This window comes from Bufo gargarizans, chromosome 10, assembly GCF_014858855.1.
Source record: "Bufo gargarizans isolate SCDJY-AF-19 chromosome 10, ASM1485885v1, whole genome shotgun sequence".
In the NCBI taxonomy this organism is placed as follows: Eukaryota; Metazoa; Chordata; class Amphibia; order Anura; family Bufonidae; genus Bufo; species Bufo gargarizans.
This window is the reverse complement of record NC_058089.1, coordinates 132667160-132688221: the sequence shown is the minus strand read 5'-3', so window position 1 is coordinate 132688221 and position 21062 is coordinate 132667160. Positions and strand designations below refer to the sequence as shown.

At 46.3% G+C, this 21062-nt stretch overlaps 1 protein-coding gene across 2 annotated transcripts in view; it reads right to left on the bottom strand.

Annotated features, from left to right (window-relative positions):
• LOC122920533 (zinc finger protein ZFPM1-like) overlaps positions 1-20269 on the bottom strand; it is a 91213-nt gene extending 70944 nt beyond the window's left edge. For both annotated transcript variants that reach the window (XM_044270109.1, XM_044270110.1), the window contains exon 1: positions 19634-20269. In XM_044270109.1, coding sequence (XP_044126044.1) covers positions 19634-19673 — 40 coding nt within the window. In that variant the 5' untranslated portion in view covers positions 19674-20269. The remainder of the gene's footprint in view (positions 1-19633) is intronic.
• Between the last annotated feature and the right edge of the window lie 793 nt (positions 20270-21062).

The following is a 21062-nucleotide window of genomic DNA, read 5'->3' as shown; positions in this document are numbered from 1 at the left end:
AGTCTAATTCACTTCTACGAGTCTAAGATGCACCCAGGCCATGTGGCCGATGAACGGGACATCACTGAGAGAAATCCACAGTGCTACCCGGGTGTCAGACACCTACCGATCAGATACTGATGACCTAACCAGAGGATAGTGCAGGGATCAGCACTCCAGCTGTTCTGAAACTACAACTCCCAGAATCCTTCTTATACTTCTATGGGCGTTAAAAGAACAGCAGAGTAAGTGTGCATGCTGGGAGTTGTAGTTTTACAGCAGCTGGGGTGACAAAGGTTGCCGATTCCTGGGATAGGTCATCAGTATTTAGGTCTTGGAGAACCCCTGTCCTCTGGACATCCGGTACCCCCACAATCATCTATTTCCTGCAGCTCCCAGCGCTGGACCTAGCAATTTGAATGGAAAAGGAAGCACAGCTGCCATTCACTTTAGCTGCAGCTGCAGTAACCCGGCATGGCCACTGCAGTTTGAGCGGCGCTGTGCTACCGATTCATTTAATGTGCTAGCTCCAGCGCCAGGGGTTCCAGGGAACAGCTGATCATTGGGGGTGCGGGGTGTTGGGCGTCCACTGATCGGATATTAATGACCTATCAATATCAGAAGCCTGGAAAATCCCTTAACGTGGAACTTCAGATCACCAATTCTAATCTTGACGTGTACGACCGTCTTCATGGGGAGTGGGTGCTTAGTGCAGCGTTATGTGGAGGTGCGACATTATGCAAATGCTTTAAAAGAAAGGAGTTAAAAATCGAAAGGGCTTGCTCAGCTGACATGGCTCGCAAGGCAAATGAAGATGGAGGGAAAGCAAGAAACACGGAGAGGAGTCAGCCATCCATCATGACAAGGGCTGAGGCACAGCTGGCGATTACGGTTTCCTGGCAGAATCCTAATAAGAGTATCACCCATCTATATTCTGCATCATCAGAGGAGACATGCAGAAACTGTGCAAAAACATTTACGATTCTGCCCCTTCTGTCTTGTACTTTCTGATCAGCATTGGTCCACAACTTGTACTGGGGGCCATATTGCCACCCAGCTTTCCAGAAAAAGGGAACAAATCAGCTCCTGGAAAGCAGAGGGACGATTACATCATTCAGCACTTCCATTTACTCAGCTGATTAGAGTGTAAGCTCTTTTGGTGCAGGGGCCAAAAGGAGCAAATATTTTCTCTATATGGCAAAAATCCTGGTGCCATATAAATAATGAGCTGGGGGGGGGGTCCTATCAATGGTGCATTCAGCGTATTAGAATCAGCATTTTCAGTGCAGGGGGTTATAGTGGGGGAGGGGAGGACGGATTCTTACACTATATCAGGCAAAATGGAAAAAAAATGTCCTTTTTATTTTATTTCACTCCCTTTCCTTACCTCTCTTTGAAAAACATAATTTATCTGTGTATTATCAAGAAAGCCAGACACTTTAATCAGTGAGCTATGAAGTCAGTGTTTCCAGCCTTATCTGGTGGAGGAGTGGAAACGGAGCAGATAGGCAGCTCCCAGGCCGAGCGCTGGTGGGGAATGTTAATAGGAGGAACAGCAGAGAGATTGGCTGCCGAGGCCTGCCTATCTCCGCCATTATCAAGGCCTTATCGATGCAACCATCACAGCTCAGTAATGGGGCCGGTTCAACTTTCTGCTTTATCAGGGAGACTGATTCGAGCCAGAGGGACACAAGGCTGCGAGACGACCGGGAGAGTGAATAAGCATCCAGTGTATTTAGAAAAATCAAGGAGATTACTTATTGCCATTTGCGTTGATACAGCGCGTTAACCCTACACGCTGCCAGCGGGAAGCCGCTGGGGCAAAAGAGTTTCACAGCGGAGGGCGATATAGATTATCGGTATATTCTGCAACAAGGGGGGCGTATTATTACTTAAATTTAGATCTAGCTTCTAACTAGACCAGGCAGAAGATGTGCCGCGTCCATAACCACGGGACATGCGCATAAGTTAGACATGCTCTTGGGACGCCTCCGGATTGGCTTACATTAGACCAATATTTGCACCAAAATCTTAGTGAATTTTGACACATTTTAAGGCTCCTCATTTATTAGATATTTGTAAAAACCGTCTTGTGATGTGCAAAAAAACGTTTGGTACAAGGTGCGTGCAGCAGTATTTTGGCACATTTAACTTAGTAAATATCTCCGTATTCCACAACGCGCTCGCACTAAATATGTATATAGCACCAACATGTTCTGCAGCATTGCCTTTGTATGGTCAGATAAGGAAATTACTTACAGCTCTGAAGGTGACATAGGGCGACAGCAGATTACAGAATTCACGTGACATTTATATGGCGATCACAGTTTTGTATAGTATATATCTGGTGACGACATATTCAACAGTACTGCATATATGGCGCCAACATATTCCATAGCAGTGTGTATACGCACATAATGCCACACAGTCCTGTAAATATCCAATGACGACATTATATATCTGACATATTCTGCAGCATCGCGCTATAGTCATGTAGTGCAGACACAAGCTAAACATGCCCATTTCCTCAGTGACCGATTCGCTATTGATATGACTTTGGGGTGCTCCAGTGACACTTGCATTCAGTCAAGCAAATTGAGCAGATAAACGACTGCGGACCAAAGTCTCAAGTCACCGACAACCACAAGAGAAGTCGCCGCCTGTGTAACCTAAATGCCCAGGGAGACTTTCCAAGAGACTACAGGCATAGTGTGAGTGTGTGTCCCCTGTGGCCATATTACGGCCTGCACCCGCTGGGTCTGCAATACACGGGACACCGGCCATGTGCATTCCGCATCATGGATGCAGACCCATTCACTTGAATGGTTCTGCAAATCTGGAGATGCGGTGCAGAACGGAACCACCGTTCCATGCTTTCGTGGGGTTCCATTCCGTGCTTCCGTTCCACAAAAAGATAGAACTTGTCCTATCTTTTTGTGGAACGGACGGATCGTGAGGGTGCGATCCGCATGCGGATGATCCATGGTTGGTGCCCATGCATGCTAAGCACAATTTGCGGACTGCAGCACACATTCGTGTGCAAGAGGCCTAAATGTGCGATACGTTTAGTCTGCTTGAAATTAAACACTTGGGGTCATTTATCAAACTGGTGTAAAGTAGAACTTGCTTAGTTACCAAAAGCAACCAATCAGATTCCACCTTTCATTTTCCAAAGACGCTGTCAAAAATGAAAGGAGGAATCTGATGGGCAACTAAGCCAGTTCTACTTTACACCAGTTTGATAAATGGCCCCAACAGTTCACAAGTAGCTGATCAGTTCCAATAAGAAGGAATACAAGGTTGCAATTTTGCCCATTTTATGCATTTTACATGCATTGCTCTTCTGAACAACTGCTGGAATGATGAATAATTCAGTAGGTTTGACTGGACAGGAGAGAACGGCAGGGTTGTGCTTCCATCTGGTGCTCTGCGCGGGGTCGGGAACACAAGCTTCTCAGAATATTTCCCTCTTTGCAGCTGAACAGTAAACGCATTAACAGAGATCCCCATGTACCTGGGCCAGAGAGCTCAGGACGTCTGCTAATGTCATCTAACTGCTCCCAATTCTGATCCCAAACGTCTCTGGCAGGAAGTGTGCTTCACGTTGGTGATAATCTGAGAACGCCGAGCTAGCTTTGCTTCCAGTCCCTTGTGCATCTTAAGCCATACCCGGCCCCAAGACTGAGGAAGTGGCCGTGTACAGATTACATGGCAAAGCTACCAGGATCCAGTGAGGATGAAGCAATTCTCTCCCTAACGGTACAGGCGATGGCGGCGACAGCCTTACGTGAACAGAAAGGTGATGTGGATGGCGTCTGAATGGTGCCACCATAAAGGGTCTCCCTAGGGCTCTGCATTTTGCTCTGGAAATGCTTCTAGGGGAGGCAGAGTCTGTAAAACACACGTCACTATCAGCAGCATACAGAGGTGCCGTACAGACCCAGATGGCAAATTCTGGGTTCTGTCCATTTTATACAATCAAAGGCACCTGGACTGAATACGGACACATTAAAAGGGAATATGAATATGATACTGGTGACCGATCTTCAGCATAAGTCATCAATATAAAAGATGGTGGGGATTCGACTCCCAGGACCTCTGCTGATCACCTCATGAGCGCTTGGGCCTCTTCCTAGGCCGGCGATGTCCCTGTACATTGGTCATGTGGCCTACGTGCTGCCCTATCAGTCCTATTCAATTGAATGGGGCTGAGCAGCTGCACTAAGCACAGCCGTGATTTACTGGGCCATTGAATAGACAACTGAGAAAACATTGGTGTGCAATATACACTCACCTCAAGAATTATTAGGAACACCTGTTCTATTTCTCATTAATGCGATCATCTAGTCAACCAATCACATGGCAGTTGCTTCGATGCATGTCGGGTTGTGGTCCTGGTCAAGACAATCTCCTGAACTCCAAACTGAATGTCGGAATGGGAAAGAAAGGTGATTTAAGCAATTTTGAGCGTGGCGTGGTTGTTGGTGCCAGACGGCCGGTCTGAGTATTTCACAATCTGCTCAGTTACTGGGATTTTCACGCACAACCATTTCTAGGGTTTACAAAGAATGGTGTGAAAAGGGAAAAACCTCCAGTATGCGGCCGTCCTGTGGGCGAGAATGCCTTGTTGATGCTGGAGGTCAGAGGAGAATGGGCGACTGATTCAAGCTGATAGAAGAGCAACGTTGACTGAAATAACCACTCGTTACAACCGAGGTCTGCAGCAAAGCATTTGTGAAGCCACAACACGCAGAACCTTGAGGCGGATGAGCTACAACAGCAGAAGACCCCACCGGGTACCACTCATCTACACTACAAATAGGAAAAAGAGGCTACAATTTGCACGAGCTCACCAAAATTGGACTGTTGAAGACTGGAAAAATGTTGCCTGGTCTGATGAGTCTCGATTTCTGTTGAGACATTCAAATGGTAGAGTCCGAATTTGGCGTAAACAGAATGAGAACATGTATCCATCAGGCCTTGTTACCACTGTGCAGGCTGGTGGTGGTGGTGTAATGGTGTGGGGGGTGTTTTCTGGGCACACTTTAGGCCCCTTAGTGCCAATTGGCCATCGTTTAAATGCCACAGGCTACCTGAGCATTGTTTCTGACCATGTCCATCCCTTCATGACCACCATGTACCCATCCTCTGATGGCTACTTCCAGCAGGATAATGCACCATGTCACAAAGCTCCAATCATTTCAAATTGGTTTCTTGAACAGGACAATGAGTTCACTATACTAAAATGGCCCCACAGTCACCAGATCTCAACCCAATAGAGCATCTTTGGGTTTTCGGAAGCCGCACTTACTCTTTTTTCATACATTAGCACACGATCTACCCGTCTGCATGTTAAGATCCATACACATGTTCATTACTCACCACTAAACAGAGAGATTTGGGCAATTTCTTTCACATTTGTTTAGTGCACTTTAAAAACAACCACGAAACGACATTCAGAGTGGTCAAAAGCAGGGAAAGCCAAAATTCAGCTCTAGGGACCAGCACTCCTGCTCTACACCAAGGCAAGGGCCCAACCAAGAAGCCGAGCAGCTATCTGTATGAGGAATCTAGGTAGGTACCATCGTCTCCCCTCCACCAGAGTAATGGGATAAGGAAGCTACAAAGACATATGATGCACATATACACATGTATGCAAAGTACACAGCCCCCACCCCCATCAATCACCTCCCCCGCTGATAAGCCAGAGGATGGCATTAATCATGGCCAGGCAGTGACCGGCAGAGCGGAGCCCTGGTGTCTTTGCTTCTATTCACTGATTGTTATGATTGCTGAATCCCTCTCCAGTCTGCTTGCTGGAGATAAGGGCCTTTATCTGCCGGGGAGATCTTTATCAGGGAGCAGATCAGACCATGGAACTTATCTGAAATTCACATCTAGTCCAGAGCCTGAGCAGAGAGGAAAAACAGGCCGAGCGGCCCCCGGGCAGACCCGAATTCAGCTTCCTCTTCTCCTTTGTTTAAACTTCGGCTTTTTAGGGTTAACTTGAACTTTACAAAACCAACTGGCGGGGTCACAGTAAAAGGAACATGAAAGCCACAGTTCATCTCAGGAGCCCCCAGAGATCCAGCGGTTCTGGTCCATCACAGCCTGTGTAACACGAGGGAAGAACAGGTTCTATACAGGAGTGGGCTTTATGGAGGAGTAACCCCAATATCAACCAAGGGGCGACAGTTCTGACATCAGGTAACAGGAGTGAATAGTCCTTGTGGGACTTTACATCAGCCTATGTCCTCAATGGAGAGAAAGGACCCTCACGAGGACCCTCTGCGCGATCTCCTCCTCACTTCAGTGAATCATGGCCTCCACAGACAGCACACACCTACTCACCAGCTACTGTCACACTCGCGTCTAACCAAGACAGATCCGTCTTTAACACCATTGAAGTCAATGGAGGACGGATCAGTTTTCTATTGTACCAGATTGTGTCATAGAAAACGGATCCGTCCTCATTGACTTACATTGTGTGTCAGAACGGATCCGTTTGGCTCAGTTTCGTCAGACGGACACCAAAATGCTGCAGGCGGCCTCCAGAGCGGAATGGAGACGGATCGGAGGGGAACTGATGCATTTTGAGCGGATCCTTTTCCATTCAGAATGCATTAGGGCAAAACTGATCCGTTTTGGACCGCTGAGCCCTGAACGGACCTCACAAACGGAAACCAAAACACCAGTGTGAAAGAAGCCTAACGTGCGTTCAGACATCAGTGGTTTTCCATGGACGGTGGGTCGTTGGTGATACCATGGAAGAATGCCCTATTATGGCCCATGAGTACAGATCTCTCACACACACAGTCTAGTCATGAAAACCAAGCCTACAACATGGATGCATTGGAGATGCTGTAAAAAACTATTTTCAGCCTAGCAGTGACACAAGGAAGGCAAAAAGCGGACACATGGCCCAAACAACGTATTCATCTGGAATGAACCGCCTTGTCACAGACGTCATCATGGACATTTGAAAGAAGCCTTATTGTAGTATAGAGCCCACAGTATGCACAATCCATGAGGAGATGGAAATCCTATGAGCTGCTCATGCTGCCCCTATGGCTTGGCTGCACAAAGAGCGTCTCTCTAGCATCTAAAAAAGCTCAGCTTTGGGTGGTGGTCTTTGATTTCCCTCTCTCGGAGGATTCACCCAATTTCTGACGATCATAAGTAAAGCACTCCTCCGGCAGTATGTGCACCTGGAGTAGTAAAAATCAGTAAATCAGTGTGTCGGCCTGCCACTCGCATCTGGTGAGGGAACTCTAAAAACACCCGTGCAAGTCGCAAAAAGGACCCGAGAGAAAACGTTTTTAAGGAAATAACAGCCGAGACGATTGTAGTAAGTAATCCCCAACATCATGTTGGCCCCTAGATTGGTCTAACTGGCTCCTAAACACTATGAGTCCTGGCATGTACACCCTCGGGCTCGGCGCTAACGCTCCAACCTACAGGAACGTCTCTGTGTGAACAAGACATATGCAATGAACGGCAACTCTTCAGAACAGACGTGACAGGAAAGCTCATACAGACACACTCGTACCTGTAGGATCGTCATACCTGACATTTTTTCAGTGCGCCAATTTCAAGGTATCGGAGAGTCCTATGTGGCCGCTGGGCAGCAGCTAAACGAGTTCATGGATCAAGACTGCCCTAACCCCTGGCTTGTACATGAGGGCAGGAGCATGCAGGTGCAGGGACACGTATATCACTATCAGCCGCCAAGATCTGTACACACGCTGCACAATGAGAAGAAAGGAAGCAGGAAGATATAAAACCCTGATCAGATAGCCACACGCAGCATTGTTTCAGTCGTTAGACGGCAAGCTCTGATGGTGCAGGGCCCACATTACACATTACTATGGAGCATGTAGGAGCCTCCATAGCCTGGTATTCACATGTATAGAATATTACGAGTGTTCTCATATACGGGAGGCAACATAACCCCTCTCCATGTGACAGCCACAGTGACATCACGCCTCTCCATGTGACAGCCACAGTGACATCACGCCTCTCCATGTGACAGCCACAGTGACATCACGCCTCTCCATGTGACAGCCACAGTGACATCACGCCTCTCCATGCGAGGGAGGGAGATTTCTAGAAAGTCTGGTCTGGGGCCCACTAAGCACCTGTACACATTCTCTCTATGGGTGCTTTCCATTTAGGTCTAGTGACTACTATAACTGTCCTGCAGCACCGGGTCATCAGCTCAAGTCCAACCTACAGGAACTACATATCCACATAGGTCTGAGCATATCAGATATAGTCAAGTGCAGCTTGACCTCTGGCTTCCTCACAACTGTAATCCATTTACACAGAGTCCTGCTCTGAAAGGGTTAACATTAAAAAGCACAAACCCATTCTTAGTATAGAAAGGTCCTGGGCTGCAATCTCCGGTCTGATCAGTTCCCAGCTCTTATCTGCTGCATCTAACTGACAACAATAAGAACAAAGGACATGGAAACGGAGCCCGCTACCTCCTGTGCCGGGCGGACAGCAGCCAAAACCGGCCCCCACAGACAAGAGTGGTGGCACCACAGGATGAGGACCATGCCACTGTGCGTTCATAGGAAGTGACATCACAGCGTTCACCTACCCAGACACAGAAAACTTGTCACACAGAGCTAGACGATACAAGATTCTCAAGAGAACGTACAAGGACCGACACGAGGCTGAATCTATAGTGGCCGCTGAAGGGTGACCTTAGGCTGCAGTACGGAGAACAATCTATTCCCTTCTGATTTCTGTCAGGTCCATCAATGCTCACAATCCCCAACTATTCAGGACAGGGTGCAGATACTGATGCAGATAGCGAGTTGGTTCCTCATAGGCTCACAAGAAAGGAGACTTGTCCTTGTCACATCTTTGTGAAAGGGGTGAAGAAACGGATTGTTCTCATTAGTTCTGCACTTGTGAGGAGATGCACAGGCAGGTCAAGAAGCGCTCACTTGCCTGTACATCTCCTCACAAGTGCAGAACTAACTGTTCTTCCGCTACTGGAGGGACACAGTGACTGCACATGCGCAAGTACATTTCCATGAACAGTCGCTGTTCCCAAAGGGGAGCCTCTGCGCTCACTCATCAAGAGGCAGATGGGAGCATCCTCACAGGTCAAGAACCCTTAGATAACAAGACATCGATTTGATCATCCCTAGATCCTACACATCACATGCATGTTGGTCCAATGCACCCATTGATCTAGGATCAACCAACCATCTAATGAGTATGGGCTAATTTCCGTGGAGAGAAAGCTCAGACATGCTGGATTTCAACTTGCTCAAATCCTTTTACGCAAACCTGAGTTGTCTCACACTTTGGCCGGTAACCAGTTGGGGGTGTACCTGCACAGACTGACTCTACCCAATCAGTGTTGCCATTATCAGACTGTGCAGTGACATACCCCCAACTGGTAACACCCCTCTGGACCCTTACTGCAGACAGCTAGCAATTCATTCATAACTTCTAATAGAAATATTAAAGAAATGGCCGAACATACAGTCATATGGATGTTCCAGAGATGGTATTACTTGGGGAATGCATGGAGCTATTAAAACAGGCGTGACAGGAGCGGGGAGAGGTCTTCTTTAACCAGTTAATAAAATTCTTCTAAATTCTGAGTTTCAAAAGAGAAGTCCTAGTGTGAGAAGTTAATCAGATGTAAGAACTTCATCATACATCATTGTGAAGTACAGGTGCCCCCTGATTCCATCAGTTAGATCAGAACCAATGACAAAGGCATCATGACCAGAATGACGGAACGTCCATGTGGACTCCTGTGATGGCCATGTTTCCCATCGGACATTGGTAGACCTCATAGGAGGGTGTTTTATGAGCAAACACAGCGGATTAGGATCCCGAGGACATCAAGACGAACAGGCGGAAAAATAAAGTCATTGAAAACTGCATTATGGCTTTCTACATTACGGGGGGGGGGGGGGTCAAGTCCTGATACCACCTGGGTACATGACTAGTCCTTATCCGGCAGATGGTACCAGCCGAGGGACTCCAGCCTGGCTGCACCGTACCTGCTTTGTATCTCATCGTAAGAACCGTACGGTTATCAAGTTGAAGATCAGTATTGTATTTCAGCAGCTGAGTCTTTGAGAAGCAGAAATGGCAGACGGCGTGGCTGCTCGCCTCCCTGGCAGATCTGGTGAGACAAAACGCGTGGGAGGTGCATTAACCCTCTCCCCGCTTGCATAAAAAGTTCCTTGACAACTAGTGGTTAGGTCAACATGGATTATTTACATGTTGTCGACCACTAGTAGTAGTCTGCTCGGGAGAAAATGAATGGAGGAGTGCGAAGAAAAAATAAAGGTGCAGAGGAAGTAGAAGTGGGAAATGGGATGAGAGATTGGGGAAGTGAAAGGGAGAGAAAAATGGGAGGAAAGAGAGGGAGAGACTCAGATTTATTATCAATTTAATAATCGCTTCTGGAAAAACCCAGACAGGTAGATAGAACTTCAGGCTTGCAATTACTTCCCCCGTCAGATAAAGCAGTTTTATCAGGCAGTTATTTCTGTCATCCTCAAATCAGCTCCTTATCTGCAGCCTGGATCTCGGCAGAGCAAACAAGGTACAGATGCCCATGGAAGGCTGTCAGAAAGTTCTGGGAGAAGCAGGTCACCCCCACCACCCAGCCATCTACACATATCACACGGCTGACACCACCCCCCTTATCACAAAAAGATTAGCAGCATAAAATTATTATTGCAGCCCGCAATCTACTTCCAATCCACCATCTGCTCCCACAACGAGAGTCCAGTTCATCTTGCATTTTCTCGTTATCTATGTTCAGAATCATCATCAGGAAAAGAAAGCCCTATATGTCTGCTGGCTGCAAAGTAATATCTGCTGAGAGGGAGATAAGATCGCAGCAGCTGCGAGATCTCTGAAGAAATACTTTGAAACACACGTGATCCTTTTAATACAATGAATGTGAGAGTCACAGGAGATAAGATCTGCATTCAGGCCTGTCCCGACACACTGATTCTATCAGGATGTGACTGCATAATAGGATATTTCAAGCTTATCTGCCTGCCGATCGCAGCCCTGGCTCTTATCCTGCCCAGCATCAGGGTGGGAGCTGGGCCTCAGAAGATGCACAAGTAGCTTCTCACCTTTCACATCAGCCCTTCCCCCCATCACTAGAATCTGCATAAAGGCAAGCAGAGTAATGAGCTCCCCGCGTCCAGGCCGCCTCCATCAACGCCATGTATCTGGACTGGGGAGATAAGGTTACATGTGACCGTATGTATATGCAATATTCCCGCCGCCTGCTTCATCCTCTTGGAGGAGAGTCCAACAAAAAAAAAAAAGAAGCAAATGTAAACTGGAAAAGCCTGAGGTTGTTCCATCGCCAATTTACTGCGGAGAAGGCCTCATGCACACAACCGTTTCATTTCAACGGGCCCGCAAAAGAAGCGGACAGCACTCCAAGTGCTGTCAGCATCCGTGGCCCAGCAAAGTACAACAAATATATAATAGAACATGTCCTATTCTTGTCTGGTTTGCGGACATGAATAGGCTTTTCTATAATGGGCGGCACACACACACCTGACGAAGTCGCCTGCATGTAGCCTGATAAGTTATACATCTTCTTGTATATAGTGATATGGACCATGCTGATATAACCCGGGTATCTCCTATATATACACTGAACAAAAATATAAAACGCAACACTTCCGGTTTTCCTCCCATTTTGCATGAGCTGAACTCAAAGATCAGAAACAGTTTCTACAGACACAGAAGACCCGTTACTCTCAGATATTGTTCACAAATCTGTCTGGATCTGTGTCAGTGAGCTCTTCTCCTTTGCCGAGATAATCCATCCCACCTCACAGGTGTGGCAGATCAAGGTGCCGATTAGACAGCATGAATAGTGCACAGGTGTGCCTTAGACTGCCCACAATGAAAGGCCACTCTGAAATGTGCACAGTTTTACGCCGATCCAGAGCATCCCAAACATGCTCAATGGGTGACATGTCCGGTGAGGATGCTGCCATGCAAGAACTGGGATGTTTTCAGCTTCCAGGAATTGTGTACAGATCCCTGCAATATGGGGCCGTTCATTATCCTGCTGCAACATAAGGCGATGGTCGTGGATGAATGGCACAACAATGGGCCTCAGGATCTCGTCACGTTATCTCTGTGCATTCAAAATGCCATCAATAAAATGCACCTGTGTTCGTTGTCCATAACATACGCCTGCCCATACCATAACCCCATAGCCACCTCGTTGTCAATAACATACGCCTGCCAATACCATAACCCCATAGCCACCATGGGCCACTCGATCCACCATGTTGACATCAGCAAACCGCTCACCCACACGACGCCTTACACGCTGTCTGCCGTCTGTCCTGTACAGTGAAAACCGGGACTCATCCGTGAACAGAACGCCTCTCCAACGTGCCAGACACCATTGAATGTGAGCATTTGTCCACTCAAGTCGGTGACGACGACGAACTGCAGTCAGGTCCAGACCCCGATGAGGACGACCAGCATGCAGATGAGCTTCCCTGAGACGGTTCCTTTGGTTATGCAAACCGATTGTTGCTGCAGCTGTCCGGGTGGCTGGTCTCAGACGATCATGGAGGTGAACATGCTGGATGTGGAGGTCCTGGGCTGGTGTGGTTACACGTGGTCTGCGGTTGTGAGGCCGGTTGGATGTTCTGCCAAATTCTCTGAAACTCCTTTGGAGACGTCTTATGGTAGATAAATGAACTTTTATTGCACGGGCAACAGCTCTGGTATATATTCCTGCAGTCAGCATGCCAAATGCACGCTCCCTCAAACGTTGTGACATCTGTGGCATTGTGCTGTGTGACCAAACTGCACATTTCAGAGTGGCCTTTCATTGTGGGCAGTCTAAGGCACACCTGTGCAATATTCATGCTGTCTAATCAGCACCTTGATATGCCACACCTGTGAGGTGGGATGGATTATCTCGACAAAGGAGAAGTGCTCACTGACACAGATTCAGACAGATTTGTGAATATTTGAGAGTAACGGGTCTTTTCTGTCTGTAGAAAATGTTTCTGATCTTTGAGTTCAGCTCCTGCAAAATGGGAGGAAGTGTTGCGTTTATGTACAGCTTGTGGAAGTTTTACATCTTCTTGTATATAGTGATATGGAGCATGCCGGTATAACCTGGGTATCTCCTGTATATAATTATATATGTACAGCTGGTATAAGTTATACATCTTGTATATAGTGATATGGAGCATGCTGGTATAACCTGGGTATCTCCTGTATATAATTATATATGTACAGCTGGTATAAGTTATACATCTTGTATATAGTGATATGGAGCATACCGGTATAACCTAGGCATCTCCTGTATATTATTATATATGTACAGTTGGTATAAATTATACATCTTTGTGTATATAGTGGTTTGGACCATGCTGGTATAACCTGGGTATCTTCTGTATATAATTTTATATGTACAGCTGGTATAAGTTTTACATCTTCTTGTATATAGTGATATGGAGCATGCTGGTATAACCTGGGCATCTCCTAAATATAATTATATATGTACAGCTCGTATAGGTTTTACATCTCCTGTATATAATTATATATGAACAGCTGGTATAACCTGGGTATCTTCTGTATATAATTATATATGTACAGCTGGTATAACCTGGGTATCTTCTGTATATAATTATATATGTACAGCTGGTATAACCTGGGCATCTCCTGTATATAATTATATATGTACAGCTCGTATAGGTTTTACATCTCCTGTATATAATTATATATGTACAGCTGGTATAACCTGGGTATCTTCTGTATATAATTATATATGTACAGCTGGTATAACCTGGGTATCTTCTGTATATAATTATATATGTACAGCTGGTATAACCTGGGCATCTCCTGTATATAATTATATATGTACAGCTGGTATAACCTGGGCATCTCCTGTATATAATTATATATGTACAGCTGGTATAACCTGGGCATCTCCTGTATATAATTATATATGTACAGCTCGTATAGGTTTTACATCTCCTGTATATAATTATATATGTACAGCTGGTATAACCTGGGCATCTCCTGTGTATAATTATATATGTACAGCTGGTATAACCTGGGCATCTCCTGTATATAATAATATATGTACAGCTGGTATAACCCGGGCATCTCCTGTATATAATAATATATGTACAGCTGGTATAAGTCATACATCATCTTGTATATAGTGATATGGACCATGCTGGTATAACCTGGGCATCTTATAGCAGTGTTTGCGTTCAGCGTGATCTTGTATAATTAATATCAGTGTAGCCAATATCTTTGCAAAGACAATCTATTCAGTTTAAAGAGGACCTTTCATGTTTTTTTATTAATCGAGATAAATACCTGATGCTGCCACCCTAACCCGATTTTTTAAAATGTCGCTCCTACGCTGTGCCCCCTGTATTTTTCCGGCTCAGTATGCTAATCAGTACAGGGAGGAGGAGATGAGGGTTTCCCCAATGGGCGTCTCCCTCTTCCTGGCTGTTCCAATCATGGTTGTGTGAACAAGCCCTTATCCACACGTCACCGATCCACGGGCGTGTGCTGTCCGCCTTCTCCACATATTCATTTTATTGTGTTTTTCCCCCACATTAGTGCTTAGCACAGTCAGTGGTTTTAGCACAGAAGCATGCTCTCTTGCATCTGTGTTTATGGATCCATCACACCCATTATAGATTATTGGTCCATGAAAAACATGGACCCAAGATGGACACCATCTATGTTTCACGGACCAGTCATAGGAGATGCTCTGAAAATTTATTTTAAGCTGTACAATGTAATTGTAACATGGATGACACATGGAGAGCAAAAATGGACACAGGGACCATACACGGACCCTTTACGGAAATCGTCATGGATGAATCACTGGCCATCCTATTACACATTTCATCACAGACGCAGCCTTATTCAAGACTTGTACATAAATCTGCCTTGGCTATATGGTCACAAACGATTATTATCTTATTCTGAACTCAAACCTGAGCATTCCAAAAATGATTATCAGTAAGGCCATTTTGTAATACGGTACCCGAGATCGCGCAGGTCGCACTTATCGCTACTCCCATGGACCAAGAATCACTTCAGTGGTCGATCGTGTCACTAACTGTGGTGACATTGTGTGCATCACCCATGTGGTGCTATCTCCTGGTGTGCAACCAGCCCACATTACTAGTGTAGTATTCTACAGCTTAGCTCTATGGGACCAAGTGGAGATCATGCGCCACTGGATTATTTATTTCACTAAGTTTCTTTAGAAGATATAAAACAAGCAATAAACTAATATACATAAACCATTAATTATCACTAAAATGTTGTCAGGTGTTAAAAAATGTAATAAAATAAATTTAAATAATCCAGTGGGACTGATCTTCACTTGATCTGATACATCACCCAAAACCCAGGACTGTATTATTTATCCCATACCGATTAAATGACTAATCTCAGTCCCATGTGTGCCCCACTGGATTACAGCTAGGGCTGGGCAATTAATCAAATTAACCCTTTTAGTCCTCAACAATGTTTTTATTTTTTAAATATCGTCATATAATTTTTTCCCTCTGGCTGCTCACTGAGCAATGCGGTCACAGGGGACGAGTAAGGCGAATGAAAGGATAGCTGTCAATGTTCTCCTTCTCTGTAGATGGCGCCAGACTTTGGAAAGCACATCCTCCATGAGAAAAAGAAGGGCCTAATTCCAGGATCTGCTGCAACAGCTGGCAGATCCCAGCTCCAGTCCTGCTAACTCATGTTGGCGCTTGTGGTATGGGAGAGTGGTGGCAGAAAGGGCATTGTCTTCGATTCCAGCGACTTGAATCATGAATGAAGGTCTGCATGAGAACGTCCTGGCCCTAGAAGGGCCTTTCCCCTCCTCTCCACTGTACCAATACCCTCCACCTATTGCACACAAACAGGTTGGTGGCCGTACCCTCATAGCATTAGTATACAGTACGTAGAAAGAAAGAAAGAAAAAAAAAAAAGAAAAAAACACTAATCGGTCTTAAATGGAAAATAATTGAAATTATTTTATTTTTGCCAATATCTCCCAGCCCTAATTAGTGGGTCATGGTGAAGCCTCCTCCAATCTTTTCTGTGGCCTTGCTTGGGAGATGCAGCAAATTTGCTACAGTGGAAAATGAAACACAAAGGCCATATTCAGAGGGTTTAAATAACTCAAAAATTAGATTTAGTGGGGAGGGGCAGGGGCACGGCCTGAAGAGTGAAAACATTTGGGCACCAAGTAAGCCAACTAATAGGAGGTGTAAATTTACACAAAATGTCTTAACATCTAGCAGGACGCTACAAGTTCATCATACAGCACGAGACACTGTGATACATTTAAAGAGAACCTGTCACCGGGATTTGGGGTATAGAGCTGAGGACATGGGCTGCTGGATGGCCGCTAGCACATCCGCAATACCCAGTCCCCATAGCTCTGTGTGCTTTTATTGTGTAAAAAAAAAAAAAGAAGATTTGTCAGAGCTTGAAAATATGACTCTTCTCTGGTCACACAAGTAAGATATGACTCATGTTAATTTGCATAAAAGGCGGGAAGTACAAAAATGCATAATAATTATTGAATTCGCCTACAAATGAAATTAAAAGTGTAATTTATATGTTTAGGGTAACACAATGAGCATTTAGAAACGCTCAGTGAGGGAAGCATAGTAGAGGTGACAGGTTCCCTTTAACGCATCTTTAGGCTTATTGCACACAAACGTGTGCGCTCCGTGGCCATATTTCAGACCGCAATACACGGGCACCGTTCCGTGTGCATTCCGCATAATGGATGCGGACCCATTCACTTCAATGGGTGAGCAAATCCGGAGATGCGGAACGGAACCCTACAGAGTGCTTCCGTGGGGGTATCGTCCCGCAAAAAGATAGAACATGTCCTATCTTTTTGCGAAACAGCTGGATTGCGGCAGCTGCCCCACGGTGGGTGTTCGTGCATTGCAGCCCGCAGCACGGCCAGAGGGTGCACACGTTCGTGTGCAAGAGTCCTTAGACTAGGTTTAAAGGGGTGTCCAGCTTTTACTTTAATTTTATCCACGTCCCAGAAAACACAGAACATACAAATGTCACTTACCTGCTCTCCACCGCCCTGTTCTTTTGAATTCCCAGTGTGTAAACCAATCATTGGCCTCAGTCCCCAAGCGGCAGGGGACCTAACAGTGATGTGTCTCTTGGGGACACGTCACCGAGGCTAATGATTGGCTGCAGCGGTGGAACTGACCTTGAATGGAAGTTTACAAACTGTGGTAGAAGCTGGACAGCCCCTTTAAGTTTACACTGTCTAAGTATTACACTGGATTAGCAAATCTGTCTAACGTGTTTTTGAATGGACAATCACAAGCTTGTGCCAACTGAGAAATGGGAAGCATTTTACCAACAGGTGTTTGGATAGCACAGAGAGGGAGTTCACTAGGCAGCCATCTAGACAACGTACCTGCCAACTGTGGAGTCAAGAAGGGGTCGTCACATTAGGCCAGCCACCCTGGAGGGAAGAGCCTCTTCTCTTACCCAATGCAGGTGTAGGAATAAGCATCAAATTATTTCTACGCTCCTTTTTCTGCAGGGGACATGTAGCACCCATAGCTGGACCGCCGGCGGAGCGGCAATATTACAGGGGGTTGTCCCATCAGGTCCATAACTTCCTGATATGCAATTTAACGTGTACCTGAACCCGCAGACTAAAAACATTCCAGGCGTCAGGTAGATATTTTTTATTGGTGCCAAACTTTCCTGGGTTGTGTGGTCTTATAGACAGGACACTACAGCACAATAGCACTAGACGCAGCCTACTCTGGTGACAATTACTATATGCAAGCATAGAGAGAGAATATTAAATGAGCTTTTCCCGATATTGCTGGGATATGCCATCACTAAGTGGGAATCAGATGCTGCAGCTCTTCCACAGTACAGCCATGATTCTGCAATACAGCCAATGTGTTTCCCAGAGGTCAACCCAAGCCATATGCCATAACAATCCTTCATGGGAATACCCCTATCTGCCTATTACATGGGCATGCACTGGCTGATGCCCGAAAGGATGGCAATGACTTTTCACTTGGAAATTGTTCCCCCCAGCACATAGCACTATGGAGACTGGTGGATATGCATGTTATTGTACAATACTTGACTTGTATTCAGTCGCTGACCAACAAAATTTAAAGCAAAACCCTAACCAAAACCAGACATTTTAGTGACAAGCACATAATGATGGTTGAGAAAAGGTCAAATTCAGGCAAAAGATCCTCTGAAGTCACAGATACCTGGGATTTCATCACACTGAGGAAATCTGTAACTTCAGGTCACAGAGCATGGAACGAAAGGAGAAGTAGAGTGTCAGCTCTGGGGAACGGGGCTGATGTGATGAGCAGATGTCCACTGCACTGTGGAATATGCTGGCACTATAGAAAAGTAATAGGATCCTGCAGCTTTTCCAATCTCAATGTTACTAATAATCAATAAGAATATGGGCACTTTGAATATTTAATAATAAGGAATGACATCAGGTTACTGGACTGCGGGCACCGTGCCACTGCACAGCTTTAGGAGACTCGCCATCTTTCCAAGATGCCTGAATTCCCAGGGTGATGAAATGGCCTTATTAATGGCCCACATGACGAAGCTGCACACATGACTATAAGCAGATGACAGACTACAAAATCTCCCACAGACGGCTCTGGAGGGCTCACAGACTGCCCTCTGGGCACAAATCTGGGCGGCCGCTATACACTACAGCCACCAATAGTTTAAACAGGCACCAAATAAACTTTGTGCCATTGTGTGAAGGCCTCACTGCCAGCTTACCTTAGGTACACAGACTGCACAAATACAAATTACACTCGCAGACCTCTGCTATAAACGGCTCACCTTTTATTGGCGCTTGGTGTTGACAAGTGATAATCAGAGTATATTTATCAGCGTGTCAGGCAGTGTGTACTGTGCCCAACAGAGAGAAAACGTTATAAATAGCCGGCCACAGAGAAGGATAAGAGGCAGCTGGGACGCTGTAAGCAAGCGATGTGCAGTCTGTGGCCCACCGCATGCTGTGCTTTGTAGACACACTGTACTGTGGACAACTTACTGAGCTCTCAGTAAATCAGGGGTCATCATCACCTTCTGCTACAGCGACAAGACTACTGGACAACATGAGGACTGAGCCACTGAAAAGCATCTGCCGAGGAGGGGGCATATCTTGGCAGAGGTAAAACACGCCAATGGCAGCCTTCAGGCCAGCTGGGAGCTGTAGTCCCTCAATCAGAACTAGACCGTAAAATCAAGATATCTGCAATGTGATAAACGGCAGGCAATCAGAATTCATCGATAGCAAGTACCTAACACCCACAAGGTTGGGTCCTTACCTGACTTTATAAGACACCCCCAAGTCACAAGTGCAAGGAGAAGCCCCCTACTGCTTTATGTGTATGATCTCAAACCTGTATTCTGTGGGATGTGTAGTCTACACGCACCAAGCTGCCTTCTATGGGAGCCCAGTTCCCCACGGTCAGTCTGGGCGATGCTAATACACAGGACAAGCTTCCACTTATAGGCACATGTAGGTACCAATACAAGGAAATGGAGAGCCTGAGGCTTCTGTCAGCAGCACTGTACTCACGTTTGATCTGCCTGGGATTACTCTGTTTTCGCCTGGACATCTCTCTGGGATGGGCAGGGAGGGTCAGACAGTCCTCATGCCCACTTCAGTCCTTTGCTTGGGCAGCAGACGGAGCTTCAGGCTAGGGGAAGGGTTCTGGGCTCTTCTGCCAGGGATGGTAGGTGCCCTAAGTTCCCCTCCTACAGTTTATTGCAGGAGCATTTGCCAGGAATTAAGGTATGGTCAGCAGGCAGTGCCGCCTCTCATGTCAGTGCCCAGGGGATCCCATTCACCAGGGTTATTTCACCGTCTCCAGCCTGTGGCATGGGTCCATAGAACAAGGTGCCCTCACCAGCTCAGCTCACAAACTCTCCCGTCTCCTGTGTGTCATGCGGAACGCCTGCAGGTGTGTAATCTGCGGTGGCTCTCCTGGACCCAATTCGGGTGTCATATAGAGAAGTCCAGTCCTGGGCTATGCACGAAGAGTGACAAGCGATCGGCAGGGTTCTGGTGCTGTAGAACAGGTGCCGGAAGGATACCGCTGCGGCAGCAGCAGGCGGATCCGCTCTCAGCCTCCCCCGGAGAAGACGCGCCGGGATCACTACTTTTTCTCAATGGAACGCTAAAATGTATCAAAGCGGCCGCAACATTCCGAACGGGGCGTGGCCACAGTCAGGAAGGCGGTGCAGGCAAACCCTCCCACTGGTGCACACACCAGATGTCACCGCCCAACCTGCGACGTCATGACGCACGCACAATGCAGTAGTATAGAGGACTTTCATATTAGCCTAAACGAGCTACGGAGGCGTGCTGTGGACAATCCTCCTACACGAGCGCTCCTTACAGTTTGGACAGGAGTGTTGGGAGAGTAACGAAGCTGGTGTTGTCAGGCTGGATGTTCACACTCCGTCTGTTAATTAGGGACATTGATTAAAAACGTTACAAAAAGGGGCAGAATAAAAACAAATAGACTAAATAAACATAAAAGTAAGATCAGGCTGAGGTCAGGCCCGGTCCTAGACCTGCACAAGTCACAGAGCACTGCTGCACTGGTGTGTGATCTGGCATGGGGCTGATTCATTAGTCTCTAGAGAACACAGCAGCAGAGATCCTATCTGCTGCACACACCCATTACAGGCTATTGGAAAAACTAAAAACTATCATTCTGCATGTGTCTTACCATGAGCCTTGGTATCAAAGCCTATAGCAGGTGTATCCAAGCCTATTGCCGCTGTATCTAATCTTATGTATGATACTGCCCACGGAGTAGGGATACCATTATGACTGCACCATTGGATTGCAGTGCAACCCCAGAAAAATCCAAAACGGCTTAGTTGAGCGATTTTGGGGTTGCACTGACACACAATTCAGTTCAATGGCTGACGCTGTATCTAATCCTATATTATATACTGTATCTAAGCCTATCATGTCGGCCTCGTGTGATACTGTC